Genomic DNA, 26,965 nt, shown 5'->3' on the forward strand with positions numbered 1-26,965 from the left:
TATATTTTTCTGAAAATGAACACTGTTTATTTGATAGCATTTACTTCAACTTAAACTGATCACTAGCCATACATTCTGATCCTATCTACAGTTATATAATATCAAAGAAAATACAGATTACTTAATGAATTTTATCCCTCTTCCCATGGAATCAATTCAATGTCATGTTCAAACAGAAAAATATATTCAACCAAAAACTGCCGAAATGTGCAATATTGTTATACATAATTCTGTATATGCCAGGGTAAAAAAAAAAAATCACTCAATTGAACAGATTTAGGAAAACATGTCCTATTTCAACTACAGGGAGCAGAAGGTTTAATTTTAATATAAACATGACTGCAAAGAACAGATTCTGCCTACATTCAATACACTGAATTTTCTGTAAAATTGGGTGAGGAGAGAGATTGTGGCCATCCTTATCTGTATTAATTTGTTCTGTAGCAAAAGGAAATAGGAGGTGACAGAAAGTACGTTAAAAATGGACAGGTATATTAGACTGCTGGAAGACGAAGTAACAAAACACAATTCATTACAAACAGAACTCACCAGGTTTGCTGTTGATACTCTATTAAGTCACATATTTGGGACATGCAGATGTGTAAACCATCATGGTAACCCTGGATGACTTAACCACATTTGACCAGGAGTACACATTGCTCTAAGCCACAAGCCAACCACGTAATGGCTAAATGTGAAGTTAGAACTAAAGAGTTAGTTCAAACTAATTTCTACCACCTTCATTGTTTCATCATGACTGACAAAGGTACATTTGTATATTTTTCTCACGTATATTCTTGAAATCTAAGAGAATCAGCACATGTGGCATCTTATGAAGAGCCACAGCTCTTCTAACTACTTTGCCAGAAAACCAACAGGTTAATTTTCTATCTGTGCCAGCTTGCTCTGTTATACCTGAGCATTGTAAAAAAAAAAAAAAATGTTTTAAAGGATAAGCTGAATGTTTTATAGTGAAAGCATCCCTGACAGCTACCTGTCTAACATATTATGGAAAACTTCCAAGGAAACTAATAGCGTAATTACTTATCTGAATTTTTAATTATTTTCTGAAGTTATATCTAGCAGGCATAACTAAGAGATAGATGGTATGGTTCACATGGATTTAGGGAGAGATAATCAATCAATTGCAATGATGATGGAACAGTTTTGCTTGTCCTCAAATTTAATCTCTAATATATCTAGTTAAAGGGATCATTTAAAGGAACTCCTTGGTTAGCAACCATAATTGGAACCAGCAACTCAGTTGTCAAGCACAGTCACTAAGCAGAGAATCATGTGACTGTGACAGGCTTATGACATCACCTCCTCTTCAGTCACTGAGTGAAGCACAAGGAAGATAGCATGTGACCACATGTTCTCCATTAACTCTGTTGAATGCTGGTTGTGAAGCAACCATGGGATCGTGGGATGCCGTAACAGTCGTAAATGCAAGGACTGGTCGCAAAGCTGGTTTTTATATCCCATTGTAACTTAGAACAGTTGCTAAACAAGGCAGTCAGTATGTGAGGACCAGCTGTATTAGATTATTTGTGCCTATAGGTGAGAATACAAGAATGCCTCAGATGACCCAACGACCGATCCTGGCTGTAGATTCACCCACAAGTTAGTTCAAATGCCGATACACACCCACACAGAAACACCCACACAAATAATAGAAACCAGCCAGGTTAGTAACCAGGAGGCTGTGAGTTCTAGTCTTGACAAAGCCAGCTGGGTGACTTGGGGTCAGTCCCTCTTGCTCAATGCTAGAAAGCAGGAAATTGCAAAGCGTTTCCAAAAATCTTGTCAGACAAGCACATAAGACTAGCTCAAGCAGTTGTCAGGAAGAGAGGAAAAAAAGACATATTCAAAGGGACAAAAAATAAAAATAATTGATAAAGAATGTTATCAGAACAACAACAAAAAAAGTTTGTGTTGTTTTTTTCTTAATAGTGCTTCCGCTCTCTTAAGAATTCTTAGATGTTATTACAAATATTAGTTTTTCAGAGTGATTATAGCCACTGTTCATCAATGCAGACCAAGAGGCTGATGTCTCATCTAACAAGTTATTGCTGATAGAGTATCTGGCCTCATTCCCTCTCCTTCAAAGGATTGCTGCAGCCAAGAACGCCACATTTTGCCACAAACCCTTGAAATTCATCACAACAAACAGATTGTACACTGTTCTCTTCATGGATTCTTCTAATCCACTATACCTAAATCAAATTTATCAACAGATACACAATTCTAACTACTATGTTACTATGACGTTAATATGGATCATTCTTAAAATACAGCCTTAAAAGTTTACACTTCGATATAAGGTGGGTGGGGGTGATTGTATTCATAATTACTATAGAGAGCTGCTGACCCAGAAATAAGAAAACTCGTATTTTCTCTCTTTGTATGTGTTCCTGGTAATATCAGAAATAGCATGCTACTTGGGAGTTCTCTTTGATCCTCAACTCATGATGGCAGCCATGTGCAAATACATTTTGTAAACCAATTGTGTTTACTACTGAATCACAAAGCCCTACTTAACAGTCATTCATGCTTTGGTCACCTACCAGTTTGACTATTACCACACATCCTACATGGGCTGCCCTTGAAGACCATCTAGAATAGTGATGGCTAACCTTTTCCGGACTGAGTGCCCAAATGCGTGCACATGCGCCCCAACCCCAAAAATGCAATGCATGTGCATCCCCTAGCATGTGCCCCACCCCTGGTGCATGCACACGTGGCCCCCACATGTGCCCTGTCCCCCAATGCATGCATACGCAGGCCCCCGGACATGCCCCATCCCTGCACATGCACACATGCCCCCATACATGCCCCTCCCCCCACAAATACACGGTAGAGACCCAAAGACTAGCTGTCTGGCAGAAGGCACACGCGCATGCGCGGCGGAGCTGAACTGGGGCAATGGCTCACGTGCCCACAGAGAGGGCGCTGCATGCCACCTCTGGCATGCATGCCATAGGTTCACCATCATGGATCTAGCAGCTGCAATTGATCTAATTATAGACATACCCTGGTACACAAGGAATTATGGGTACAGCACTGCCTTCCAGTTAGTTTTCAGATGCAATTCAAGGTGCTGGTTTTTCACCTATAAAGCCTTCCATGAAATTACCTGAGATATTACCTACATCTGTTTTACAGGTTCCAACCATGTGGAAACATCACTTTCCTGTTGTAGTGTCTACCTTCTGGACAACCACCAAGAATTATGCAGAGTTTTCAGCCAATATGCCTACTTTCAAACAACTACTGGGGATTGTGCTCTGTTTAATTGTCCCAAAGGTGCTTTTTTTCAAGAGGCAACTGGACTTTCTGTTTTTTCTTCGAAGGCGTTTCGCTTGTCATCCAAGAAGCTTCTTCAGCTCTTCATCTATGACCTGGATGACTGAGAATCTCCATAGATATTTCTGCTTAATGTCTTACACGTATATTCTCTGAAAAATATGCAAAGTCCCAACAGCCTTTAAGCCTTTAAGAATGTATGGATTTTAACACAAAGATTACATAATATATATATATATATTTACAGGTGATTTTTATGGAACCTTTACTTCAGAGATAAGACATCCTATCACCCACAAGTCTACAGTGTACAATGAAGACGTACCGTGTAGCATTTTACCCAACTGGCAGCACTGTGCCATAAAACAGAACAGCAGCATCATAAAAGGGAAAATAATAACCTCAAGAGAATATAATGACTGAGGGGGCGGTTTATGTGGTGTATTTGTTGCTTAGTTATACATGAATTTTACTCACTGAATATTGTAAACTATGACTTATGGATCATTGTTAAGTACAAATGGGACACTGTGACATAAAAATGCTAGCTTTTTTCAACTAAACCATTCTGCCCACATTAAACTATTTCATTTACATTCCATTTTATAAGTTTGTTACAAAATTACACTATCCCAATCATTCCAAGTCTCTTGGTTGAACTTGTTTTGTACCAGTATTCATTTTGAACAGACATAACCAAGTATTTAAATTATACATAATTGTAAAAGAAAAGCAGAGAGAGATGGGGGGGTGGAGTTAAATGCATCATCAGTTTAGAATCCGTGCATTGACACAAGACAGCCAAGTCCAGCCCCCCCCCCCCCGAATTAGATTAACCCTTATCCAGTGCCAATTTACTGTTGAACTTCAGTTGATCAGATTCTTGTGTATAGGATTTGAATAACTCTTCTATGATGCAACTTTACAAATGCTCCTACTTCATGTCCAATAATTGAATATTCAAAATCAAAATATAAGTAGTCCGCCACAATGTATTTACATTATTTTGTACTATATTATTGTTTTTTTTTAAATACTTTATTGAATTTTCTAGAATTAAAAAGATAATATACAATCTCTATCTTGATCCGAGGTACAGTGTTTACACAATTGGTGAATCAAACGTTGGATGGATTCCATCCATAACTATACAATATACTATACAAATCTATACAATTCTATACAATATATAAGTAGTCCGCCACAATGTATTTACATTATTTTGTACTATATTATTGTATCATATTAATATTAAATGTGTATTGTATTGTATTGTATTGTATTGTATTGTATTGTATTGTATTGTATGTTATAGTCTCGATTTACAACCACAATTAAGCCAAATATTTACACTGCTAAGCAAGATAGTTTTTAAGTTAATTTTGCTCCATTTTATGATCTTTCTTGTCAGAATTGTTAAGTGAATCACTGCAATTAAGTAAGTAATATGGGTTGTTAAGTGAATCTGGCTTCCCTACTGACTCTGCTTGTCAGAAGGTTGCAAAAGGTTATCACATGACCCTGGGAGAAAGCAACTGCCTTAAATACATGTCAGTTGCTAACTGTCCAAATTTTGATCATGTGACCATGTGGATGTTGCAACGGTTTTAAGTGTGAAAAATAGTCATGTCACTTTTTCCAATGTCATGTGACTTCAACAATCACTAAATGAATGGTTGTAACTCAAGGAGTGCCTGTACATTACAATATAGTAAATGAAAATATAATGGCTTAGGAAATAGAACAGCAAAAAAAGCTGAGCTTGTGTCCTTATATCGGAAAGGGATAGAAAATGAAAACAAAGGTCATAATCTTGGAGATTTAGTAAAAAAAAAAATAATTGTATACAGAAAATGTATCTTCAGATTATGCAGATATGGTTTAATGCGAACATTTTTTCTTCAAGAATGAAGATTTGCACATCCCAAAAGTCTGAGCCAAGCTGAAAACTTCTCAAAATATTTACCAGTAAAGAAACTGGTGACTGACTGTCAAATCTAGAAGTAACAGCAGGTGTAGCAACAATAGGAGGACATAATTCAATCAGGATTTTGGCTGATGTTGTAAAGTATAAAATGATTCAAATTGTTTACAAACAGCACCACAACTCCCAAGATTAAAGTATATTTGATCAGGACTTGTACAGGTTTTTTTTTTCTTTTTTGGTAATAAAATCACTGTATAATTATTTTTATTCTAGGTCAAATATTAAAGAAAAAAACTAGATGAATTATCTTTAGAGATGTCACCATCCAATTATGATAGAGATAAATTAGAGACCCTCCTACTATTAGAGTTCTACAAAATAACTCTTCAAACAGTAGTTAAAGTACCAGTCAGCATGTACCTGTTTGAGAACAAAGACAATAGTGATCACCAGAATGATGGCAGGACACAATTTAAGGTTGAGTTTATACTTGATGCTAAACCACATATTTTTTTTTATATTTTTTTTTAATTTGATTTATATGCCGCCCTTCTCCGGAGACTCAGGGCGGCTTACAATGCTTCATACTTTTGTATATTTATACAAAGTCAGCTTATTGCCCCCACAAACTGGGTCCTCATTTAACCTACCTTAGAAAGGATGGAAGGCTGAGTCAACCTTGAGCCTGGTAAGATTTGAACCTGCAGAAATTGCAGGCAGCTGTGTTAATAACAGGGTGCATTAAACCACTGTACTACCAAGGCTCCTATCTTCATATCTTCAATTGCAACCAACAAACTCTATATTATGGACCACACAAATACATATACAGTGAAATAATATTAATCTATTTACAATGATTATTTTTTTCCAATGGAACATCTCTCATCTGAAAAAAACACTGTAAAGAACCATCTTCTATTATTTCAATATTTTCCATTATGGATAACTTCCAAATGTGTGGACTTCTAGTTCCAGAATTCTGAGCTGTGCTAATTGGGGGAAATCTATGCTGTATATTTGGAAGTTGCACCAGTTGCAAAACATAACTATCCTGAAACAAGACTTCAGGAAATATGTATAAAACCCATAATTATTTTATATATAAACAGAGATGCTGCAAATATTGGTAGTGCATAGCAAGAATTAGTAACGTCATTTTTCCCCCCTAAAGGCAGGTTGTTTTCTTCCAGGCCACAAAGAATCCATTGTGTTACATTTACTGTGGGCTAGTAATTTTTGAAGACTCCTTTGTGAGTCTGTTTCATAACACACTGTCCTCACATCAATCTAATCTGAAAAGTCAAGTACTGCAAAGAACAACTCGCTCAAGAACATACGATACAGATAGGAATCAATGAATTCTTTCTTTTTTAAAAAAAACACCCTCTGCAAAAGTATGAGGTCTATAAAAAAGTGTGTATGTACTGGACCATAAAACAATGAACACCTAACTTAGATCTGAATTGCACACATTCTTTTTCAGTTTCTTTTCATTTATATTCCAGGTGTTCTATTAAACTCAAATGTTCTTTACAGAGTTTCTAGATTTTTTGTGTATGTTTTTATATATATGTATGTGTGTATATGTATATGTGTGTGTGTGTATATGTATATGTATATATATGTGTGTGTGTGTATATGTACATATGTATGTGTGTATACACACACACATACAAATATATATATTTGTGTGCTTAAAGCCATAATACTACTTTTTAGAAATGAGAATTTAGTCCCTAGTTAAGTAGATCACAATATAAATTGTTTGAAAGATGTATCACTAACAAGAATTAACAAATTTAAAGTTATAAAAATTTGTCGTTAAAAAAATGACACACTTCTCCAATCTTCTTCCTGATTTCTACATGTCTTTTGGTAGACCTATAAGACAGTGCTTTATTTATCTGATCTGTTATATATGGTCTAGAACAGTGATGGCTGACCTTTTTGCCATCATGTGCCAAAAATAGGGGGAGTGCGGGGGGTGCGCGTGTGCCCATACCCATAATTCTATGTGCCCTGCCCCTGCGCATGTGTGTGCGACCCCCCCACGCTCCCCCCATTTTTGGCACGTGATGGCCTGGTGGGCCTGGTAGGCCCGTTTTTCGCCCTCCCCAGGCTCCAGAGCCTTTCTAGGAGCCTGGGGAGGGTAAAAATGGCCTTCCCCACCCCTCCCAGAGGCCGTCCAGAGACCAGAAACAGCCTGCTTGCTGACTTCCAGTGGGCTCAGAAGGCCCGAAAATCAGCTGGCCGGCGCGCGCATGTGCGCCGGAGCTGAGCTCGCATGCCCATCGATATGGCTCCATGTGCCACCTGTGGCACGCGTGCCATAGGTTCGCCATCACGGGTCTAGAATTTCCTGATTGAGGAGGGACTAGAACAGGGTTGTCAAACTCATGGCCCGGGGGCCGGATGCATCATGTGCTGCCCACGCCCAGTTTAGCAAATGGAAAAAAGTTGCAGTAAGTCACGTGTCCCTGCAATGACAACATGAGTTTGGACTAGAAGATCTCCAAGTTCCTTCTTTCTAACTCTATTATTCTGTTATTCTGTTGATATTCTGACGAATCTATGACTGAGCATGAATTGTGTAAAGACTGGTCCCAAATACAACAAAGAAAATGTGTAGATTAATCCAAAATGAAGACTCTAAAAGTGTAGGAAATACTTGACTGCTTCAGCTGTCTTACTGAACGGTGCAAGGATTAAATTAAGAGACACAAAGTGATTAAAAATAAAGGAGGTCATAATGGAAATGAACTACGATCCAGAAGGCCCTAATTACCTGAATGTTTTACCAGTATGGATGATCATTTCCATTAACCTGGAATTAAACCAAATTACACCTAGTAGATCTGTGGCACTCATTCTGCAGTATTTGTTCTCACACAAAAATTAAAATAACTTTGAAAAACCCAAACACCAAGTTAAGTTTTGAATTAAAATCAATTGAGAATAGAAGGGGAAAAGATTATGTGGCTTTTTTAGGGTGTCCTCTGAAGTAGTCCAATTGTCAGCAAGAAAGGTATTTTATGTTGTTAAGCAAAAAATCAAAGTGAATACTATTAAGATGCTGACAAAATAACAATGACAGCATCTAGATACAGCTTTTTTCACCCAGGACACCTAGTAAATACAGCTGCTGCTTAAATTCACAAACTACTTTAAAAGTGGATGTTCCTCTAGAAAGACGCTTTAAACTCTGCTAACCAGCATCAAAGAATTTTGAATTGCAAAAGTCGGCAATGAAGGCAAGCAGAGCCTTAAAAAATAATTAGAGAGGATGCTAAATGTGCTTACAATATGCTTTAGCAATATGACACAAACATCCTAACTTTGAAAAAAAACAGATGCAGCTAATAAATCCCATGCACCAAATATTTCAAATCTATGTCAGCTCTAAAATTTCGTTTTACTGGTGGGGGAGATGGGAAAAGGAAGATCATTATTAGTTGTTCATGGTGCTTTGGAATTTAACGGAAGGTTATTAAATAATGTGGTTTATCTTTTTCTTTCCTAGTCTCCCCCCCCAAAAAAACTACCTCCAATAGTCTAGCAAAAATAATATTTTCCAAATGAATAAACAAGACTTATTTTTCTATTTAAGAGTACAGAAGTATTATAGATAGGAAGACAAAAGGTATTAAGCAGAAAGGCTACAGAAAACTTCAGGTATCTCCAATTATTCAATGATCTTGTCAAAATTCGACATGGAGTGTGAGTGTGTGTGTGTGTGTAAAAAGTTGTGGATAATAATGAAAATCGTATCAGTATTTTATTTTTCCTTCACCATGAACACAGATGTAGACTTCAAGAAATATTAAAAAATAAAGGTAACTATGTTATGTACACAACAAAACACAGTCGTCATCAAACACCAGAGTTGAACAGCAATCTGTGTTAGAAATTCTCATAACACTGTCAAATAATTTATTAAGACTGTATTACTATTATTCTTCTCTTCCTTGCTAGTATCTATCTCTTCCACTTATTACTATAACCATGTTGCTTGTATCTTTCAATTATAGTTTTTATTTGTTTCCTAGTACGATTTGATAGCTTATTAGTAACCTTGACTATCACTAAGTGTTGTCTCTTTTTATTCTTGATTAATGTATTTTATTCTCCTTATATACACTGAGAGCATATACACCTAAGACAAATTCCTTGTGTCTCCGATCACACTTGGCCAATGAAGAATTCTGTTCTGTTCCATATACTGCAGAAATCTGCAAATTTTAGAGTATCCATCTGATTAGGCAGCACAAAAAGCAGAGAGGCAAGAGGAAACAGATGAAGATTTGCAAGACAAAGTGAATAAATCACTACTGAGGGCTGCAGAAAACAGATAACATCTGGAGTTTTTGGGGTGCAAGTTCTGAAAAGTCAGATATCTTCTGATGTGAAGAGTTGCTACTAACAGTTACTAATCCACAAATGTCCCAACTGATGACTCAGTTGGAGGGGGAAGAAAGGGAGACACTACAGCAAAAGTAACATTTTTCAATAAAATAATTAAAATTAAATTCTTCAAATTCTAATCTACTCAGGAATCTATTGTACCTCTGTAAAAGCAATGATGTAACAGTAAATTGGAAGCCAATGCATTTTAAAACTCTGTTATTTTAAATCATAGTTAAATACCCTATAGTATTGATCAAGTCCTATTTTATTTATCAAAAACTTAAATTCCAACATCACTACTTCTTCTAGGTTGAAGGTAATTAACAAAAGATTCTGCAAACATATGATACCACCAAAGACTCTTGAGTAATAATTTCAATCTTCAATTGGATCTGACATCCAAGAAACAGTCAGGAATACAGGTAACCTTTAACTTACGACCGCAATTGAACCCAAAATTACTAAGTGAGACAGTTGTTAAGTGAATTTTGCCTCAATTTTATGACCTTTCTTGCCGCAGTTGTTAAGAGAACCACTGCAGTTGTTAAACTAGTAACACAGTCATTAAATGAATCTGGCTTCCCCACTGACTTTGCTTGTCAGGTGGCCACAAAAGTCGATCATGTGACCTCGGGATGCTGCAACTGTCACAATTATGAGCCAGTTGCCAAGCGTCTAAATTTTGATCATGTGACCATGGGGATGGTGCAATACTCGTGAGTATGAAAACCGGCCATAATTTCTCCTATTTTCAGTGTCGTCGTAACTTTGAATGGTCACTAAATGAACCCTTACAAGTCAAGGACCACTTGTGCAGATATAACAACAAAATGTTTCAAAGAAGAAGCATGTCTGAGGTTTTTTTTCTTTCTAAAATTCCAGTATTTTGCAGCCACCTTCTAAACATTCTGTGACATAAACACAACTGTTATTGGTTCTCTCAGTATTATCTTTTGACTTCTTATGAAATAGAGAGCATGATTCTCAGTAGCATTACTGAAATAAAATTGAAGTGCCAGTCTTATTCACTATATATATTGACTATTGGGGTATCATTGTTTCCTTTTTTTAATATAGTAGAATATCTTAGTTCAGGCTTAATTCTGTATGTTAACAAAGACTGTGGATTAGGTATTCTCAATTTAAGGTTTTGTATGTATAATTCAGAAGTAAACTCTGAAAATCAACAGGATTTGATGCCAGGAAATGTATATAGCATTTCAACCATAAACGTTCAGCAGCACACAATAAAGCTATTCTGAATGTATTTGTATAAATATGCAAAGTGCCTCGAAATTAATTTAATATTTCCTCTAAGGAGTATTTTCATGCATGATTAATTTATTACACAGAATACCATTTCTATGTAAAAAGAAACCATGCATCCTATGTATGTATCAAATGCAATAAATACATATCTTCCTCTTTTACTGCACACACACAGAAATAATTACCTTTAATTAATTTGCTACATGCATCAGATCTTTAGAAACCATATTCACTAATCGTTCAGATATTCCATAGAGCTTACACTGCTTTGCAACTTCAGTTTCTTCATTTTATCTGATTTCTTACAGTGTCCACCACACTGACAAAACATTTATTCAAGAACAATTCAATAAATGATCTTTAAAACCCAGACCATTAGAAATGCACACACTGTTCCCGATTAAGCAATTGCAGGTCTGTTATCTTGGCTTCTGGGAATGGATCTAAATAGCCTCATAATATCAAACACTGTAAACCACAGGCCTGGTGCCACCAGGAGAATATACTTTTCTGTAGGCTCTGCTAAGTCACAAATTTCCTGATATAAAACATAGCTTACCATTAGTTGTAAATGTTTGATCCACAATGCTTACAAAATAAGTATGTTTATAGTAACAGATTAAAGATTAATCTTAAAACGAAACAGTTTATGAAAACCTAATTCCTACACATGCATAAGAAAAGCCAAATCACTGGTGTAGAGTTTTATTATTTAACTGTTATTTTTGAGAATTTGTTATTTAATTCATTATCCCCTCAATAAAGACAATGAGTTCTTCCTTTTTCTAAATAAAAGAATTTGCTGAACCAATTCTGAACTTTTGCTGAACATTTTTATTACATGTTAAAAGATTTCATTGCTGAGAGTTTTCAAATTAGATAAATATATGTGAGCATATATGTCTATTGCTGTATGAATGCCATTAGCCCAATTTAACAAAGTCTGTACATTAATTTTTTCTAAAAGTTGTCAGGAAGTAGTATGTCCTTACATAAAATGTAATGAATCATGAATTAGCCAGCCATGTCTAAAGGATACATATATGTAAAACCCAATGATGCCTGGGTAGTAATATCAATACCTACAGATACAATCAATTTCTCCACTTAAAAAAATGGGTTTAGCCTCTGTGTCCTAGTCAACTATCACCCACACAAAGAATCTCCTGGATTCCGGTGGAACAACAAACAAAGTGAACAATCATTTCTGAAAACTTCTAATTTTTCTATTGCATATAAAGGAAATATTACCCAAACCAGATGAATGGTATTGATTAATGAACAAGTGCACAGACACTGATACAAATTATTCAGTTGGTGTCTCTTTTGAATCCCACATTACTTGTTACAAGTAAGCCTGATCTTCAAGCCAGGAAAGATGAAGCAGTATGAACTCAGAAAAAAATGTTTCAATAATACTAATCAGGTTTAATTTTAAAAAAGTTAGATCAACTAGGCAAGAGAACAGGTTTTAAGCAAATAGATTTTCAAATATGCATTATTAAACAAGTAGCTCCACTGGCAACTTGTATAAATGAATCAATTAATCTATCATTGATCACACAGGCTCATGCTAAAATAAATTAGAATGCCATATTCATACTACAGACTCTGGGTTTTGTTTTTTTTTACTTTTTAAAATAGCATGGTCTTAGTCTTATAACATTTTTAAGGAGGTTTCATTTTATACTGATCTGATAATAAAATAACAGTAAATTTCCTCAATTTTGCATTAAGAGTAGATTGCCTTTCCTCTTAAGTTTTAGTCATTGCTTACAAGCAGGACTACAAATATTTTGTTATAAATTCAGATTAAAACCTAACAAGTTCAAATATCCGAAGCATACCACATGCCTCTTTTCAAGCTTAAAATAATGTACGGCACTAATGTTGCTTTTAATCTGTATTTCAGCCTCATGTCCCAAAGATCTCTTAAGAAATGATAAATTTATATATAACTACCTTGTTTTCCCCAAAATAAAGACATCCCCTGATAATAAGCCCAATCGGCAATAAGGCCAAGGGCTTATTTCAGGGTTAATATATATATATATATATATATAAGACAGGGTCTTATTTTCAGAACAGGTCTGAATAGTACATTATTATAACTGGAATTATTATTTGAATAGCAAGCATAAAGGACATCATTTTAAGTATTACATAAAAGCACTTTATTAATATTGATCACATTAAATACAACAAATATAAACAAAATTAAACTTCTAGATTAAACAACTATGCTACAGTGAATTCTACATTGACTAGCATGAATAAGTACACTACAAAATATTTCATATATTTACATAAATATTTCTTAATTACCAATTACATAACAGTTCTTATTGACTGACCTCTGCTCATAGGCAAAACTATTTATGTGTTTATTTTTGAGGAAAAACAGCCACATTTCCATTAATTTACACACAAGAATATTACATGTTAAAGTCTGAGAAGATTAAGGGGCATCAGTAAAACAAAGCATTTAAGTGACAAGTTTTGGGAATATTGTCTCAATAGGAATGCTGTTTTGGGGAATAGTTTACATATATGACTGAAAGGCTTTAGTGCTGAAAAAATGTGGCATGTAACTATATTTTTGAGTACTTCTGGGCCTGGTCACATAGTAACCCATAAATTGTTGAAATGAGAATATGCCTGACCTTATTAAACAAAACATAGATGGGAACTGAAGCTTTTTTTTTGGTAAATAACCTTTATATAAATAATAGAAAAAAACTAGAGCATTAGGATAAATCTAAAAAACACAATACAAAGAATATTTAAAAGTAATAGCATCATCCGCTATATAAGAATCATTTTAAATGATGCATGTATTTTCAATTTATGAACTAACTATATTTTTGGTGCAACTATATTTAAATAGTAATATTATGCATGAAAGTAATTATAGTTGTAGATACTAATAAAGTCCATCATCATATTATACTATACTTTCTACTCTTCCCTTAGTGAAGTATTACTTTTAGTCATGTTAATTCAGTTGCAACTCTACACAATTTAATTATGTATCTATATTGGATTATATTTTTTCTGATTTTATGTACATTTCTGTGTGTCTGTCTATACACATGTACACAAAAATCAAAACCTATTGCTTAAAAATTAGGTATCTTTTAAATGGATGATTATATTAGATATCTAAATTGTTACGTTTTCCTAATGTTTAGAATATAAGCATCCATTTTTGCATATTTCTATTTTCTTCAAATGGACCATTTATTGTTATTTAGCAATGGAACTAAAATAATCTGTATTAGAGTATTTTAGCCAAACTGCTCCACCAGATAATACTGAGGAAAAACATGTATCACATCTGTATTGGGATCAGTAAAGTAGCTCTAAAAGTCACAATGGGTAGAGTCTTATAGTAAATTTCTTATAGTTGTCAGATTTTATTTTTTGCTTCAAATTTTAAAATTTGTAATAACCTACTCAGATCACCTGTCACAGAGTAGGATATCATTTGAATAAACAGATATTTCAGGAGATCAGTTTGAAGAAGGAAATTTCATTTAAGAACCTCTTTTTTAAATACCTAAGGAATAAAGTTTTATTCTACAAATGAATAGAAAAAGGCTCACAGAAAAGCAATTTGGAAACAAGGTACTTATCATTTTAAGATGAAAGAATTTAAAACTAAATGATATCTATTCTATGATAGGAAATGTCAGTCAATACCTATCATAAATATATCTTCTTCCATTTAAAAAAAATCCTACATTTAAAAAAAAATCTATGTCAAAGCAAAGGCTGAATTAAAACTCTTCTTGCTGTTATAATTTTCTCCCCATGGGAAGGAATTTTCTCTATGGGTAAATCCCATGGGAACCCAATCTTAAATGGTTCAGCCCACACATAGAATTATCAGCTCTTTATGAGAATCAGGGCCAAGGTTCTAGCAAAGAATTTCAACATGTGACACAAATTAGCATCTGCAAATAAACCAATGAAAATATCAACCAAGCATTCCTATAGGTCACTAGAAAACTATGGCAAAGATAACCTATTTCACCTTCCAGAATAAACACATCAATTATAAAGGAATAAAGAACAGATCAGTTTTAGGCTCAAATGATACACACAACAGCCCAAGGTGCTCATCGTATCTCCGTCTTAGCTCTCCTATTTCAAATGGTTGAAAGGATGGATGGACATAGCATGACATCTAGAAAGAGACTAGAAGGACTAATCAGAGGGAACATTGTGAGTGTATCTGTAAAGACACACATTTGGAAAAGTTTGTCTTCCTAAAAATTGCCACAGCTCCTGCACTTAGAGATCCTTAAGATGTTCTTGAAAACATATGTGAAAGCAAATATTTGTGCAGGGGGCAAAGAAAATCACAAGTAGGGGGAGAAACTAAATGAAAAATAACCTTTCTTGAACATAGCTGAACATTTCAGCTTGCAGATGTTACCAGGATCTCCACAGAGTCCTAGTTTACCATAATTTTGCTCTAAACATTTTTACGGCTAACAAAAAGCAATCATCATCATCATGCTGGCAACCTTTCTGAAGGCTGTGGAAATTGTCTCTTAATATCCTAAAGTCAACTGGCAAAGAATAATCCAACCTATAGCCTACAGTATTCAGAGTCGGGATAGGCACCTAAACATTATTTACACCTTCCCCAAGTTTCCCTGTTAAGGTCACAAGGCATCTGAACCATTATGGCTGGATTGTTTTAAAGCTCTCTGCTGAACACCTGCAAACATCAAACAAAAACTGCTAGTCCTTTAAAGCATTGACAAAACCCTTTCATGTGAAAAATGCACCCTGAGAATGTCAGGCCTGTGGCTCAGGTTACATTTGTTTCTCCCTCTCCGCCTTGCAAGTTCTAAAGGTAGCAAGAAACCACATTTGGCAAATTAAAACCTTAAAGGAAATCCAGGCCTGTTTTCTTTTCATTCACACATTATATGCCACATCAGATCATTTTGTATTAAACGAACAGTTTTTTTTAAAAAAAAAATGCACACATGCAATTTGTTTGCAATATTCTGCTTTATACTAAAAAAAAATCTCAAAATCTGAGTTCTTCCCATCCTTTCATCAAATGAGTACCCATTTTAACAGAGATATAAAAAGATATCCTAAGTAGTATCTCAACCAACCTCTATTGCTTCAGATTCTGTGTAGAAAACAAGTAAAATCTGAGCCTCAACTGGACACAACGTATTTACTTAGTACACTTATCCATGGACCAAACTATGACATTAAGCTACAGTAATGCTGGATTTTCTGCAACACTGTGTGTATATTAAAATATCATCATAAGAGTACTTCCTACCACTTTATAACAGAACCATATTTCGACTCAGCATAACAATAACGCAACTCAAAGTACAGGACTCCTCTGCATAGTTCATTTGTCAAAAACACATTAAGAAACAAGATCAGGAATAAAAGTATAGTAAATATAACTTCAGGTCACAAGTTTTCTTTAAGATTTAGAGACAGATTCATAACATATTGGCTTCTATCAACTTTTCTTCTTACTAAATGATTCATTTTAAAAGCTATTCTTTACTGATTTAAAAAAAAAACCTATATCATGAAAAGCATTTTCTGTAATCATACAAATCTCTACAATTTTGACACATTGTTATTACTGATACTTAATCAAGTAATAATATTGTTATTACTGGTCTTAATCAAGAACATAAAGCTGCTTAGTATATTCTAATGTTATCTCATTCACAAATAGGAAATCAGTTCATCAAATTCAAGAGCTTACAAGATATATTTAGAACTCTGGTCTTAAGGTGACTTAAGAAAAAAATAGCATGGTTTTGAAATCTCTTCAGTTTAATTTTACTATCTTACTTCGTGCTTTTGTGTTTTCTTCTTCTTTTCAGTTATTTGCATATCAAAGGAAGATGGTTGCTTAAGCATATAATAAAATGCTCCTTTTTTTTTCTTAGATTTCCAAAAGGTTTTTTTCATCCTTTTAAAACTGTTGATAAAATAGTCTCTTAGGAGACTATTAAGCTAAAGCAAATCCTTAAAAATGAGCATCTTGCTAATACTTGTTAGAACAGTTGTTATCTGTAGATTGATTAAATATAAAATGATTTATCTGGCACAAATAATTTACACTACTTATGTAATGAAAAAAACCCTCCTTATATGCATTATTTAAAAGATTGTACTAGAACAATTGTTTTGTTTTAAAATAAAACATGTCTTGGTAAGATACTACATTCTAAAGAAATGGCTAACAAATGTGTATTTAGGGATCAAGATGTATGGATTCAATAAATGTTAGTATACTATCAAGTTAGAGATTCCTTCATTTTTAAAACCAGGAATTAACCAGACAATATCTGAAGATGCAACAAAATATAAAGTAATTTCAAATAGATGACTATCCTAGTTGTTAGGATATCATTTATTAAAAATGTTATAAAAACATTCAAAATATTTTTAAAGTAAGCTATTTAAAATAATTAAATATATACTAAACTGGGTATCATTTTATTTCTTATTCATTTGAATTCTTAGTCCAGGCCTGTTAAAATCACTGGGAGTTTTGCTATTGAATTTGATAACAGGGTAATGCCGTACACAGATAATGAACTTGTAAAGTCTTATCAAAATTTAACATCTGGTTCAGAGATGCTCCTCTCATAGAATTTTGGTCAGTAAACAGTTATGTGCAATTGCCAAAATGTTGAATACGCTGCAGCTATTTAATTGTAAATGTATCAGAAATATATCCGAAGGACAACATTCAGTAATGCAGGAAACACTATAAAATACAATTACTAAGGGAAGAACAGTTCAGATGCGTCTTTCACATTGCTAGCATGACAGAAAATGAATTCTTCCCAATACATAAACATATTCTGTATTCCACATTCAATTATTATTATATTCAGAGGTTCCTGCATCAAAAAAACAGACCCTTTCTTTGGGTCACAGAGAAAATAACTATTTGCAATGAATATAACACATTTTTCAACACATACACAGATAATAAATATTTGCATTAATATCAACAGGCTCTTTTTTTTTCTCCCCAAAGCTGTTACGATCATCAAGAAAGTCACTGTAATAGGATTTCAGCTTATGGCCAGAAGTGTTGTCCAGACTGTAGCTAATAGATGGCCAAATTTGTATATGCTAATGCTTAGAACAAATTAGGATGAAAAGAAAAAAAAGAGGATGGATACCAAAATAGAACTATAAAATGGTTATTCCTCTTTTGAAACATGAAAATAATTACTATCTTTAGGGAACTGGGTTTTGCTTCTTATATAATAAAAGGAAAGGTGTGTTTTAAAAGGCTTGCATCTTAAAATAGGTCCTGCAAAATATATATACATACATATGTGTGTATGGAATTCTTCTTCCTAAGATACTAAACATTTGTCAATATGAACAATAGAGCACTTCAACTGATCTTAATATAAATCCTTAATCCAAGCTAAAGTTATGCTCCCCAAACTCATGCTAACCGTACATGTAGGGTAAAAAATATATACTTTAAGAACACTTCAACTGAATTCCAAACAGAAATTGTACATACTTGAGCCACTAAAGTGTCCACTCGCCAAAGAAGTTGGTCCATTCTTTCCACTGCTGACAGGAGGTGAAAACATCTAAAAGAAAACAAAGAGGTATTATTGTTGGTAAATAGAATTATTTTTTTCCCCTATGTTCAAATTCCATTCAACATTATACAAAAGCTGTCATCGTGATTTTGTTTAAATATGAAATCTCTCTCCCATCACTGCCTTTGCAGCCACACAGTTCTTAAAAAACTATATTCTTTTTTTCTCTCCCTCTATGCATTCCCCAAACAATATAAGATACGTGGTAGGAGGGACTCCAACAACCCCACACACATATCAGCAAACGAAAACCTTCCTAAAAAACATTCAGACTGGCAAAGGTAAGGGGGGTGGGGGGGTGGAATAAAAAGTTTGTTACTGAAACCTTGGTCATAAATGAAGTTATATCCATTTCCATCCTCTGTTAGGATTTGCCTCTCATCAGTGCCCTGGAAACTTCCACCTGCCCTAAATTTTCACCTCAGCTTTTAGTGCAAGAGCAATTACATTACACTCACACTCACTCTCGGTTCCCTCTCTTCTTTCCCCCCCACCCCCCCACTCTCCTGCGTTTATTTCAACCCTAATTGGTTTTCATCTTCTTCTACGTGTCTGGTAGATAATACACACCTTCTTCCTGAGTCAGAGACTACAAAAAGCAAAGGAAGAAATGAAAAAAAGAACAGTTAGCAAAGTGGGGGCTACCAAGCTGCCTCAGGCTACAGTTCCCTGTAGCCAAACTTCTCAAAGCCATGTCTGGAAAGGGAAGTCTGAAGGACCACAGCACACTGAAACATCTTCCTTCCTCCCCCCCCCTTGGATCCTAATTTCCCCCTCCCACAGTAGAAGTCTTTAAAGACACAAATGCATCCTATATGAAATTGACTTATCTTGTTTCTCTCCCCCACTCCCCATCAAACATGAATAAATAATAAAGACTTCTGACATATTGGAAAGAAAGGGGGGTGGGGGTGGGAGAGATTAAGAGTGGAGGACAGAACCGGCTTTTTTTGGGGTGGGGAGCAATCCAAGGATGCAGGGAATATTCTATTAAGCAGCTACTCATGATTTGGTTAATATTAGGCCTTAGAATCAAGAAGAGTTATTTTAAAAAGTCTATAGGTAAAATGAAAAATGAAAAGAAAAATCACACACACATACACACACAGAGAGCTAGCCATCAATGGAGGGAGGGGGGGGTATCCACAGGAAAGTTGCAGCTCATTCATTGATAGCAGAGCAAGACGAGTTTTCAGTGAAAACTTGAAGCTAGGCTACTTCTGGATTTCCTTTCACTTTTTCAGGTGGCAAAAAATGAAACAAGGGAAGAACTAAAAGTACACTGTAAAGAAACTGATTTACCCATCAGTTAAATGGCATGCCAGCCATTACTTTTAGAAGGCAATGCAGCACGTTAAGTAATTCTTATACACAGAAAATAATGAGAAATATCCGGATTTCTTTTTAATTATTTTTTTTTTTTGACAGAGGATGTGTGGGTTCATTTTGGAGAGGATGTCAAATGCTAAGAACACATCCCAATAAATGGCAGACCTTTAAAGTCCATCTCCTCCAGATAAGATCCTAATCAGTAAAGTAATAGAGCGTGCATATTTACCATGAATTAAAAAAAAAAACCGCTGATTAAAAATTACTCATTGTACTTTTAAAAAAAACTCAGTTTGGCTTTGTTTTGGTTTAGTTTAACAGACTTTTTCTGTGCTTTTTTTTTTTTAAACAGCTGTTGTTCATTTCCACCGTTGTTTCTTACCGCACTGAAATCCAGTAAATCACTGAGTTCTTTGTCCGTCCCTAAGGCAGCCATTCGCTGTTGGTGATGCATTTTAGCAAAATCACACAAACCTAGAAACATGGAAATAACCGCAATCAGAAACCCAATCCCGAGCCTTGCAGGAAACAACAATCGGATTTTTTTTCTTCTTTTTTTTTTTCTTTTTGTTTTCACGAGACTTAGGGAAAGGGGAAAGAGGTGGAAAGGGAAGCGAAGGGAGGGAGGGGTTGTGTGTGGAAAAGCGACAACGAGGAAGAAGTAGACAAGAAAAGACTCAGACCGTAGTTCTAACGAACCGGGCTAAAAACTCGGTTAGCAGCTACTCTGACCCCAAAGGCGGGAGCCGACACAGAGAAGAACAGGAGCCGCGCTGCTCCGCGCACCGTTTATGCAACAGGAGGTTCAAACAGGAACGAAGAGAAACGTAGTTAAGAGTAGCAACTAACAGGCACCGTTCTCCCAACTTTTATTTTTTTTTTTATTTCTCGGGCAAGCTCCTTTTCTCTTTTTTTCTTTTTTGTGTCCCTTTCCGCTCCAACGACCGGACGCTTCCCGAGGATTTGATTCAAAGGGCGAGCAACCAAGTCCTTAGGAGTAAACCAAAACGCACACTCGGGTCGGTACAAGGGGACGGAGGAGGAGGAGGAGGAAGAAGGGGGGGGGGGAAAGGAAACATAAATGGATGGGAAAGGTGTGGGGCGGAGGAGGGGGGGGGTTGAGAGAGAGAGAGAGAAAAAGGACCAGAGAATCCGCCTTTTTGATACCCAGCCTGGAGAGTTTTGTTTCGTTTCTGATTAAAAGGAAGGAGGGCAAAAGGAGTTTCCCACGGATAACCCTGATTTATTGAAAGGTAGCCGCCGACTGGAAAGTAGCGAACTACTGACACGAAAAGGTATTCCAGGCCCTGCTGGCAACAAAGTCACCCGTTTCTTTAAAGCAAAACAATTGGAAGCAGAGGAGGGTGAAAAGGGCCATTGCTACCCCGGGGAGGGGGGGAGGGAGGGAGAGAGAGAGAGAGAGAGGCAGCAAATCCCGCGTGTTTAAATGGAGCACCGCTGGCACTCGTCCGCGCTCTTCTCTATCAAGGACCAGCCACAACTAAACTCCAGCCCCAAAACACGTTTCCCCCCCCCCACTCACTCTCTCTCTCTCTCTCGCTTTTTTTTTTTTTCCTTTAAAAAAGAGGGCACCTCCGGTACCTACCGGCCGCGAGTGACGAGACGGGGGTCCCTTTCCGACCACAGCCCCGAGCTCTGGATTTCATTGCTCGAAATTACAGCATCCACCAACCAACCGCACACATACACACGCAGGAGAGAGAGAGGAGAGAGGGAGGGAGAGAGAGAGAGAGAAGAAGAAGAAGAAACCTCGCAGGCGCCACGCGAAAGCTCTCCCTGAACAGGAGCGAGGGGGAAAAAAAAAATTAAGGAGGAAAAAGCCGGGCGAAGAAAACGCGGCGGAGGAGGGAAGTAGCCCTGATTCCTAAAGCAAACTCTCTGTCTCTCTCTCTCTTTCTCTCTCTTTTTTTTTTTTTGCCTGCCTGCCTTAGGGTAAAGAGAGAGGGGGGGAGGGAAAAAAGGGGGAAAGGAGGGGGGGAAACACAAACAATTCCCCCCCCCAAAAAAACCCACACGCACACACACAAATTCGAATAGAAAGCCGGATTGCAAGTTCAGAAAAGGGGGGGGGGGACAAAAAAAAAGAGAGAGGAGCGCGAGCCGCCCCGCTCCCTCGGTGGCAGTTTTGCCTCGCAAAGGACCCCCAACACGAACACACGCGCACGCATTGCAAACCCCCCCCCACTCCACGCTCCAAGGAAATATATATATATATATGTACATCAACGCAATAAAAGCAAACGGGCACCTCGTTTTCTTCCATGCCCCTGCTCCCGTCGCTGGAAACCAACCTACACACTGGCTGGCCGGCTCTTTCTTTCTTTCTCTCCTTCCTTCCTACCTTCCTCCCGCCTCTTTCTCCACGTCCCCAGTCCCCAAGCACTTTTAAGATTTATTATATTACAAAAATCATTCTTCCGCCGTTCCACCCCAAGGCAAGCCGAGGAAGGTGATTCTCTCCCCTGCAAATGCACGTGATACAAAGGTTTCTCATCTTCCCCCCCCTCCGCCCCCCCCCAGACCCAGACCCACACAACCATTGTTTGGTGGGATACTTGTTAAAAACACACACACACACACACTAACACCATCAGTTCTTGTTGTTGTTGTTGTTCGGCGCATCTTTTCTTTTTTCTTTTTTTCCCACGCTAGTGAAGGCTGGGTTTTTATAATCTGGAGGTGAGCGCAGAGAGACAGAGCGAGCGCATTAATGGGAAACTTTGGAGGAAAAACCGAGCGTTCCCAAAGCAAGTTTTGTGAGAGATTATTGCCAACCGCTCCCCTTACTTTTTACAAGCATGGTCTACTTCGCGAAACGCTGCCACCACAGGCCTCGCACCCTTCGCCTTCCCAGCCTCCCTCCCCACACGAAAACCACGAGCGAGAGTGGTTTGCCCTCCCCCCCCCACACCCACCCGCGAGATCGAAGCTAAAATTCATTTTCTTTCCAATTAGCGCGTTAAGGCTTTGCAGTTCATGCACACGTTATTTATTCAGTTTTAGGCGCTCCTGGTTTTTTTAAGTTAAGTGTGTGGCTGGCTTACTCGCATCACATAAACAATGCAGTTCAATTCATATTGCTTAAGTTGTAGCAAGTTAAAAAGAGAGAGAAAAATAACACTGGGATCAACATGAAAGAAAGAAAAAAAAAAAGCACTCTTAAGAGGAAATTGTAACTTTACCTTAAATGGAACAATGTGTTCACAATATTCCAAGGAAATGTATTTTAGGGGCAGCAAAGAGAAAAAAAAAGTCTTCTTGTTAAAGGTGCTTTTATGATCTCACGTGTATTTGACTCTCAAAAATACGAAGTCCTTTTAACACGGACTCCGTCTTCGTTGCAGAAAATACTCCACTATATATATATATATATTTAAAAAAAGGAATTAAACCCCGGAGCAGGGATTCTGCTTTGTTTTGGATTATCCACAATGAGTCAATTGCCAAGAAAAGTTCGTCCCACCTCAACAAAACAAAATTTTAAAAAACCAGCCAAAAAATAAAAAATAAAAAAAGCACAGCAAATTTGGTTTAAGGGGGGGGAAAAAAAGGAAAATCCGGTAACTTTCCCTCGTGTCTTTCGTTACAAACACATGCCCGGCTAATAAGCTATTTTAAAAACAAAAACAAATATATATATATACATATATATCGGCTGCTGCACGCTCCCCACACCCTGCCCCTCTCGCTCTCTCTTTTTTTTTTAAACCACGAGAGAAAAAAAAAAAAGTCTTAAACTTGCTCCAACTTTAGAAATCTCTCCTCTTTCTGACCATCACTATGGACTCCCCCACGGAGAAATTGATAGTAATACGTTTCCCTGAAAGAGACATTGTAATCCATTCACATCCGGGCAATGCAGGGGTGCTTATAAAAGGGGGGGGGGAGAATAAGCTGCAGCTCCCGCCGCTGCACGTTGCTCGCTCCTGCTGCGTCGTCTATTACAGAAAATGACGCCGCCAGTAAGGGAGGGAGTGCAGGGGAGCATAGAGAGGTAAACAGCCAGGCTAGAAAGTCAGCTAAGATGGAGGAAACAGAACTCTGGAAGGGGAATGTAACCAAACGTTGAAGGAGGAGCAGAAAAGTCTTGAGGTCTCTCCTTTTTTTGTGTGTAACGCGCACGCTCAGAGATACCTCCGAGCTGCAGGCTCGTTCCAGCCCCTGGCATCGCTCTGTTGCAAGCTGTGGAGACAAGCAAAGGGGAAATGGAATCAGTTTTTTGGGTTTTTTTTGCAGCCTGGCTTAACCTTTTCTTGCTTTGAATGGTTCCTTTCTGACTTGGGTGTGGGTTGGGTTTGCTTAGCCCCTGGGGGCACTGCAGAGAGGCTGGCTCTCAAAGCTGTACCCAAAGTTGTAGGAGGGGACCTTCCTTATTTTAAAGATTCTCCCTCCTCATGGTGACACTCTATGGAGGGTCAGGCAGAGAGAGAGAGAGAGAGAGAGAGAGGAAGTGATAAAAAGACACCAGGACTTCAAACAGGTGGCAGTCTGTTAACCGCAGCTGATCTTTTTAAAAAAAAGAAACAGGATCAACAGATGGATCATAGAGCAAAGCAACTCAAATGTTGAGGCTGCAGTTATCCTACACATTATGCAAAGACCCAGCTTCAAAAGAAGGCTGTAATCAGTGGTGAAGTTCAATTTTTTTTTACTACCGGTTCTGTGGGCGTGGCTTGATGGGCGTGGCAGGGAAAGGATACTGCAGAATCTCCATTCCCTCCCCACTCCTGGGGTAAGGATACTGCAAAATCTCCATTCCCTCCCCACTCCTGGGGGAAGGATACTGCAAAATCTCCATTCCCACCCCACTCGGGCCAGCCAGAGGTGGTATTTGCCAGTTCTCCGAACTACTCAAAATTTCCGCTACCAGTTCTCCAGAACCTGCTGGATTTCACCCCTGGCTGTAATGTTGGAAAAGGTGAAAGGAAAGAGGAGACGGAAAACCAACAGCAAGGTGAATGGACACCATTATAGTGGTGATGAGTGTGTAGTTGGGAGGTTTGAAAAACCAGGTTAGGGCCAGATCAATCATGGAGAAAATCTGAGAGATTGCTAAGAGACAAACGTGAATTCGATGGCAGATAATCATAATCAAGCAGAATCATACTTCAGTAGTACTTAAACTCCAGGAAAATCCAAAGGCTAAACTAGGAAATAGAAAAACAGCAACTCAGTCTGGAAGAAGGCAGTGATTAACCACTTATTTTGGCAAGAAAAACTATGTCCGCATAATCACCATAACTTAAGTTTCAATTAAGGGAAGCTTTACCATCAACACTCTAACTTTTGATTCTTCATTGTAGCATCAAGGGCCACAATTGCCAACTGATGACGTGTTTTTGGTTTCCACCAAGATTCTTGCCTTCATAATGTAGCACCACCTCTGAAAGGGCCTCTAGAGTCTCAATTCATCTACCCCTCTTTCTACAGGTACCCAAGCTCTTTCCCGCTACACAGTCACTCGCTGGGTGTCTCAATGTCCATCGTTCTGGACATCAGTGCATCCTGCTCTCTCAGATCACCTCTAGTCGCCCAGCTCAGGTTGCCTCCTTTGTCCGCCGGGGTGTCTGGCACCCCTCTCTGGTCCTGGCTTGCCTACTCGCCTGGGTCAGTTTGCCTCTGTCGTCTCTGGTGCCCCCTCTGGTCACTCACTTGCCCACTCATCTGGGTCAGCTCACCTCTGCCATCTCCCCTCTCCTCAAAAATCTTCCCACCAAGACCTGACAGAATCCCCTTCTTTCTTTTTCCCGCCTCTTCTTCCCTCATTGAAAGCTCCAGGGCTAACTAAAAATTCTAACCCCTCAATTTCTAATTTGTCTGAGATAAATGCCTCCCCCCTCACCAAAAGTCTTCCCGCCAAAAACCTGAGGGAACCCCCCTTTTCTCCTTTCCGTCTCTCTTCTTCCCTCAGCCGAAGTTCCAGGGTTCTGGCCCTCCCGCTCCCCGCTACATTAATGTTATATATATATAAATAAGAATGGAAGTCTAGCATGCAGTAGAGTGACAAATTAAAGCACAAGCTATACCAGGGGTCTCCAACCTTGGCAACTTTAAGCCTGGCGGACTTCAACTCCCAGAATTGTCCAGCCAGCTTTGCTGGCTGAAGAATTCTGGGAGTTGAAGTCCGCCAAGGTTTAAAGTTGCCAAGGTTGGAGACCCCCGAGCCTATATATTTTCAATAAGGCTGAGGTGCTACATAGATTCCACAGACATTTTTAGAAAATAAAATGTGGACGGGTGCATTTGAATGCCTTCTCAAGATGAGTATGTTGCCAGATGTACCATGATGGCTATTTTGTGTAATATCACAAAGTGATGATAGATTCATTTTGGTCATTTACCTAAAACCCCGAACATGTTAATTTTCTTAATAAACTATTCACAAAATATTGCATGTAATCTTAACTTCATACAATTTATGTTGAAGTGACATTCTGAAGTGCTCTAATGGTCTGTTCTCTGAGATGGCCTTGGGAGTTTTGTTTTAATTACCTATATCTAACAAATAGCAGTTGGACAAGCAAGAATGGGTTGTAAGAAATGACAGTGGATTTTGTTAGAACAGAACAATTTTGGAGCCATTAAGCAGATCTGGTTCAGAGGTGGGTTTCAGCAGGTTCTGACCAGTTCTGGAGAACCGGTAGCAGAAATTTAGAGTAGTTTGGAGAACCGGTAAATACCACCTCTGGCTGACCCCGCCCCCATCTATTCTCTGCCTCCCGAGTCCCAGCTGATTGGGAGGGAATGGAGATTTTACAGTATCCTTCCCCTGCCACGCCCACCAAGCCACACCCACAGAACCGGTAGTAAAAAAATTTGAAACCCATCACTGATCTGGTTGTATCAATTTCTGCTCAACAGTGAACCTGTTGAGCAGAAATTCTAAATGTTGTTATCAGTCCAAAAATGTTAAGTAAGTCGATGCTTAAAACTGCACTATATTTCTCAAGGCAATGCTAGAATTCTGAGTGCATGGTCCTTGCCAAAAGGACCGAAGCAAGGAACTGAAAAAAAAAAATGAGAAAGAGGAATCTCAGAAGAAAATAAGAAAATGGATGACAGGTGT

General features: G+C 37.6%; 1 protein-coding gene across 48 annotated transcripts in view; it reads right to left on the reverse strand.

Annotated features, from left to right (window-relative positions):
- The window catches only part of TCF4 (transcription factor 4), a 427,155-nt gene extending 403,239 nt beyond the window's left edge, over nucleotides 1-23,916 (reverse strand). For 10 of the 48 annotated variants that reach the window (XR_015732061.1, XR_015732055.1, XR_015732054.1 and 7 more), the window contains exons 1-3: nucleotides 21,485-22,047; nucleotides 20,261-20,352; nucleotides 18,465-18,537 (exon numbers count right to left, since the gene is read on the reverse strand). Coding sequence is in view for 37 of the 48 variants with exons in the window: in XM_087885577.1 (XP_087741703.1) it covers nucleotides 18,465-18,537; nucleotides 20,261-20,352; nucleotides 21,485-21,545 (226 nt within the window). In the remaining 11 variants the exon portion in view is untranslated. Of the gene's footprint in view, nucleotides 1-18,464; nucleotides 18,538-18,874; nucleotides 19,075-19,119; nucleotides 19,396-20,260; nucleotides 20,575-21,484; nucleotides 22,048-22,147; nucleotides 22,431-23,081 lie in introns of those variants that run through there. The other 38 variants (XR_015732063.1, XR_015732060.1, XM_087885584.1 and 35 more) reach the window with 12 other exon arrangements.
- Between the last annotated feature and the right edge of the window lie 3,049 nt (nucleotides 23,917-26,965).

Source organism: Pantherophis guttatus, chromosome 2 (assembly GCF_059756535.1).
Source record: "Pantherophis guttatus breed Tessera chromosome 2, ASM5975653v1, whole genome shotgun sequence".
In the NCBI taxonomy this organism is placed as follows: Eukaryota; Metazoa; Chordata; class Lepidosauria; order Squamata; family Colubridae; genus Pantherophis; species Pantherophis guttatus.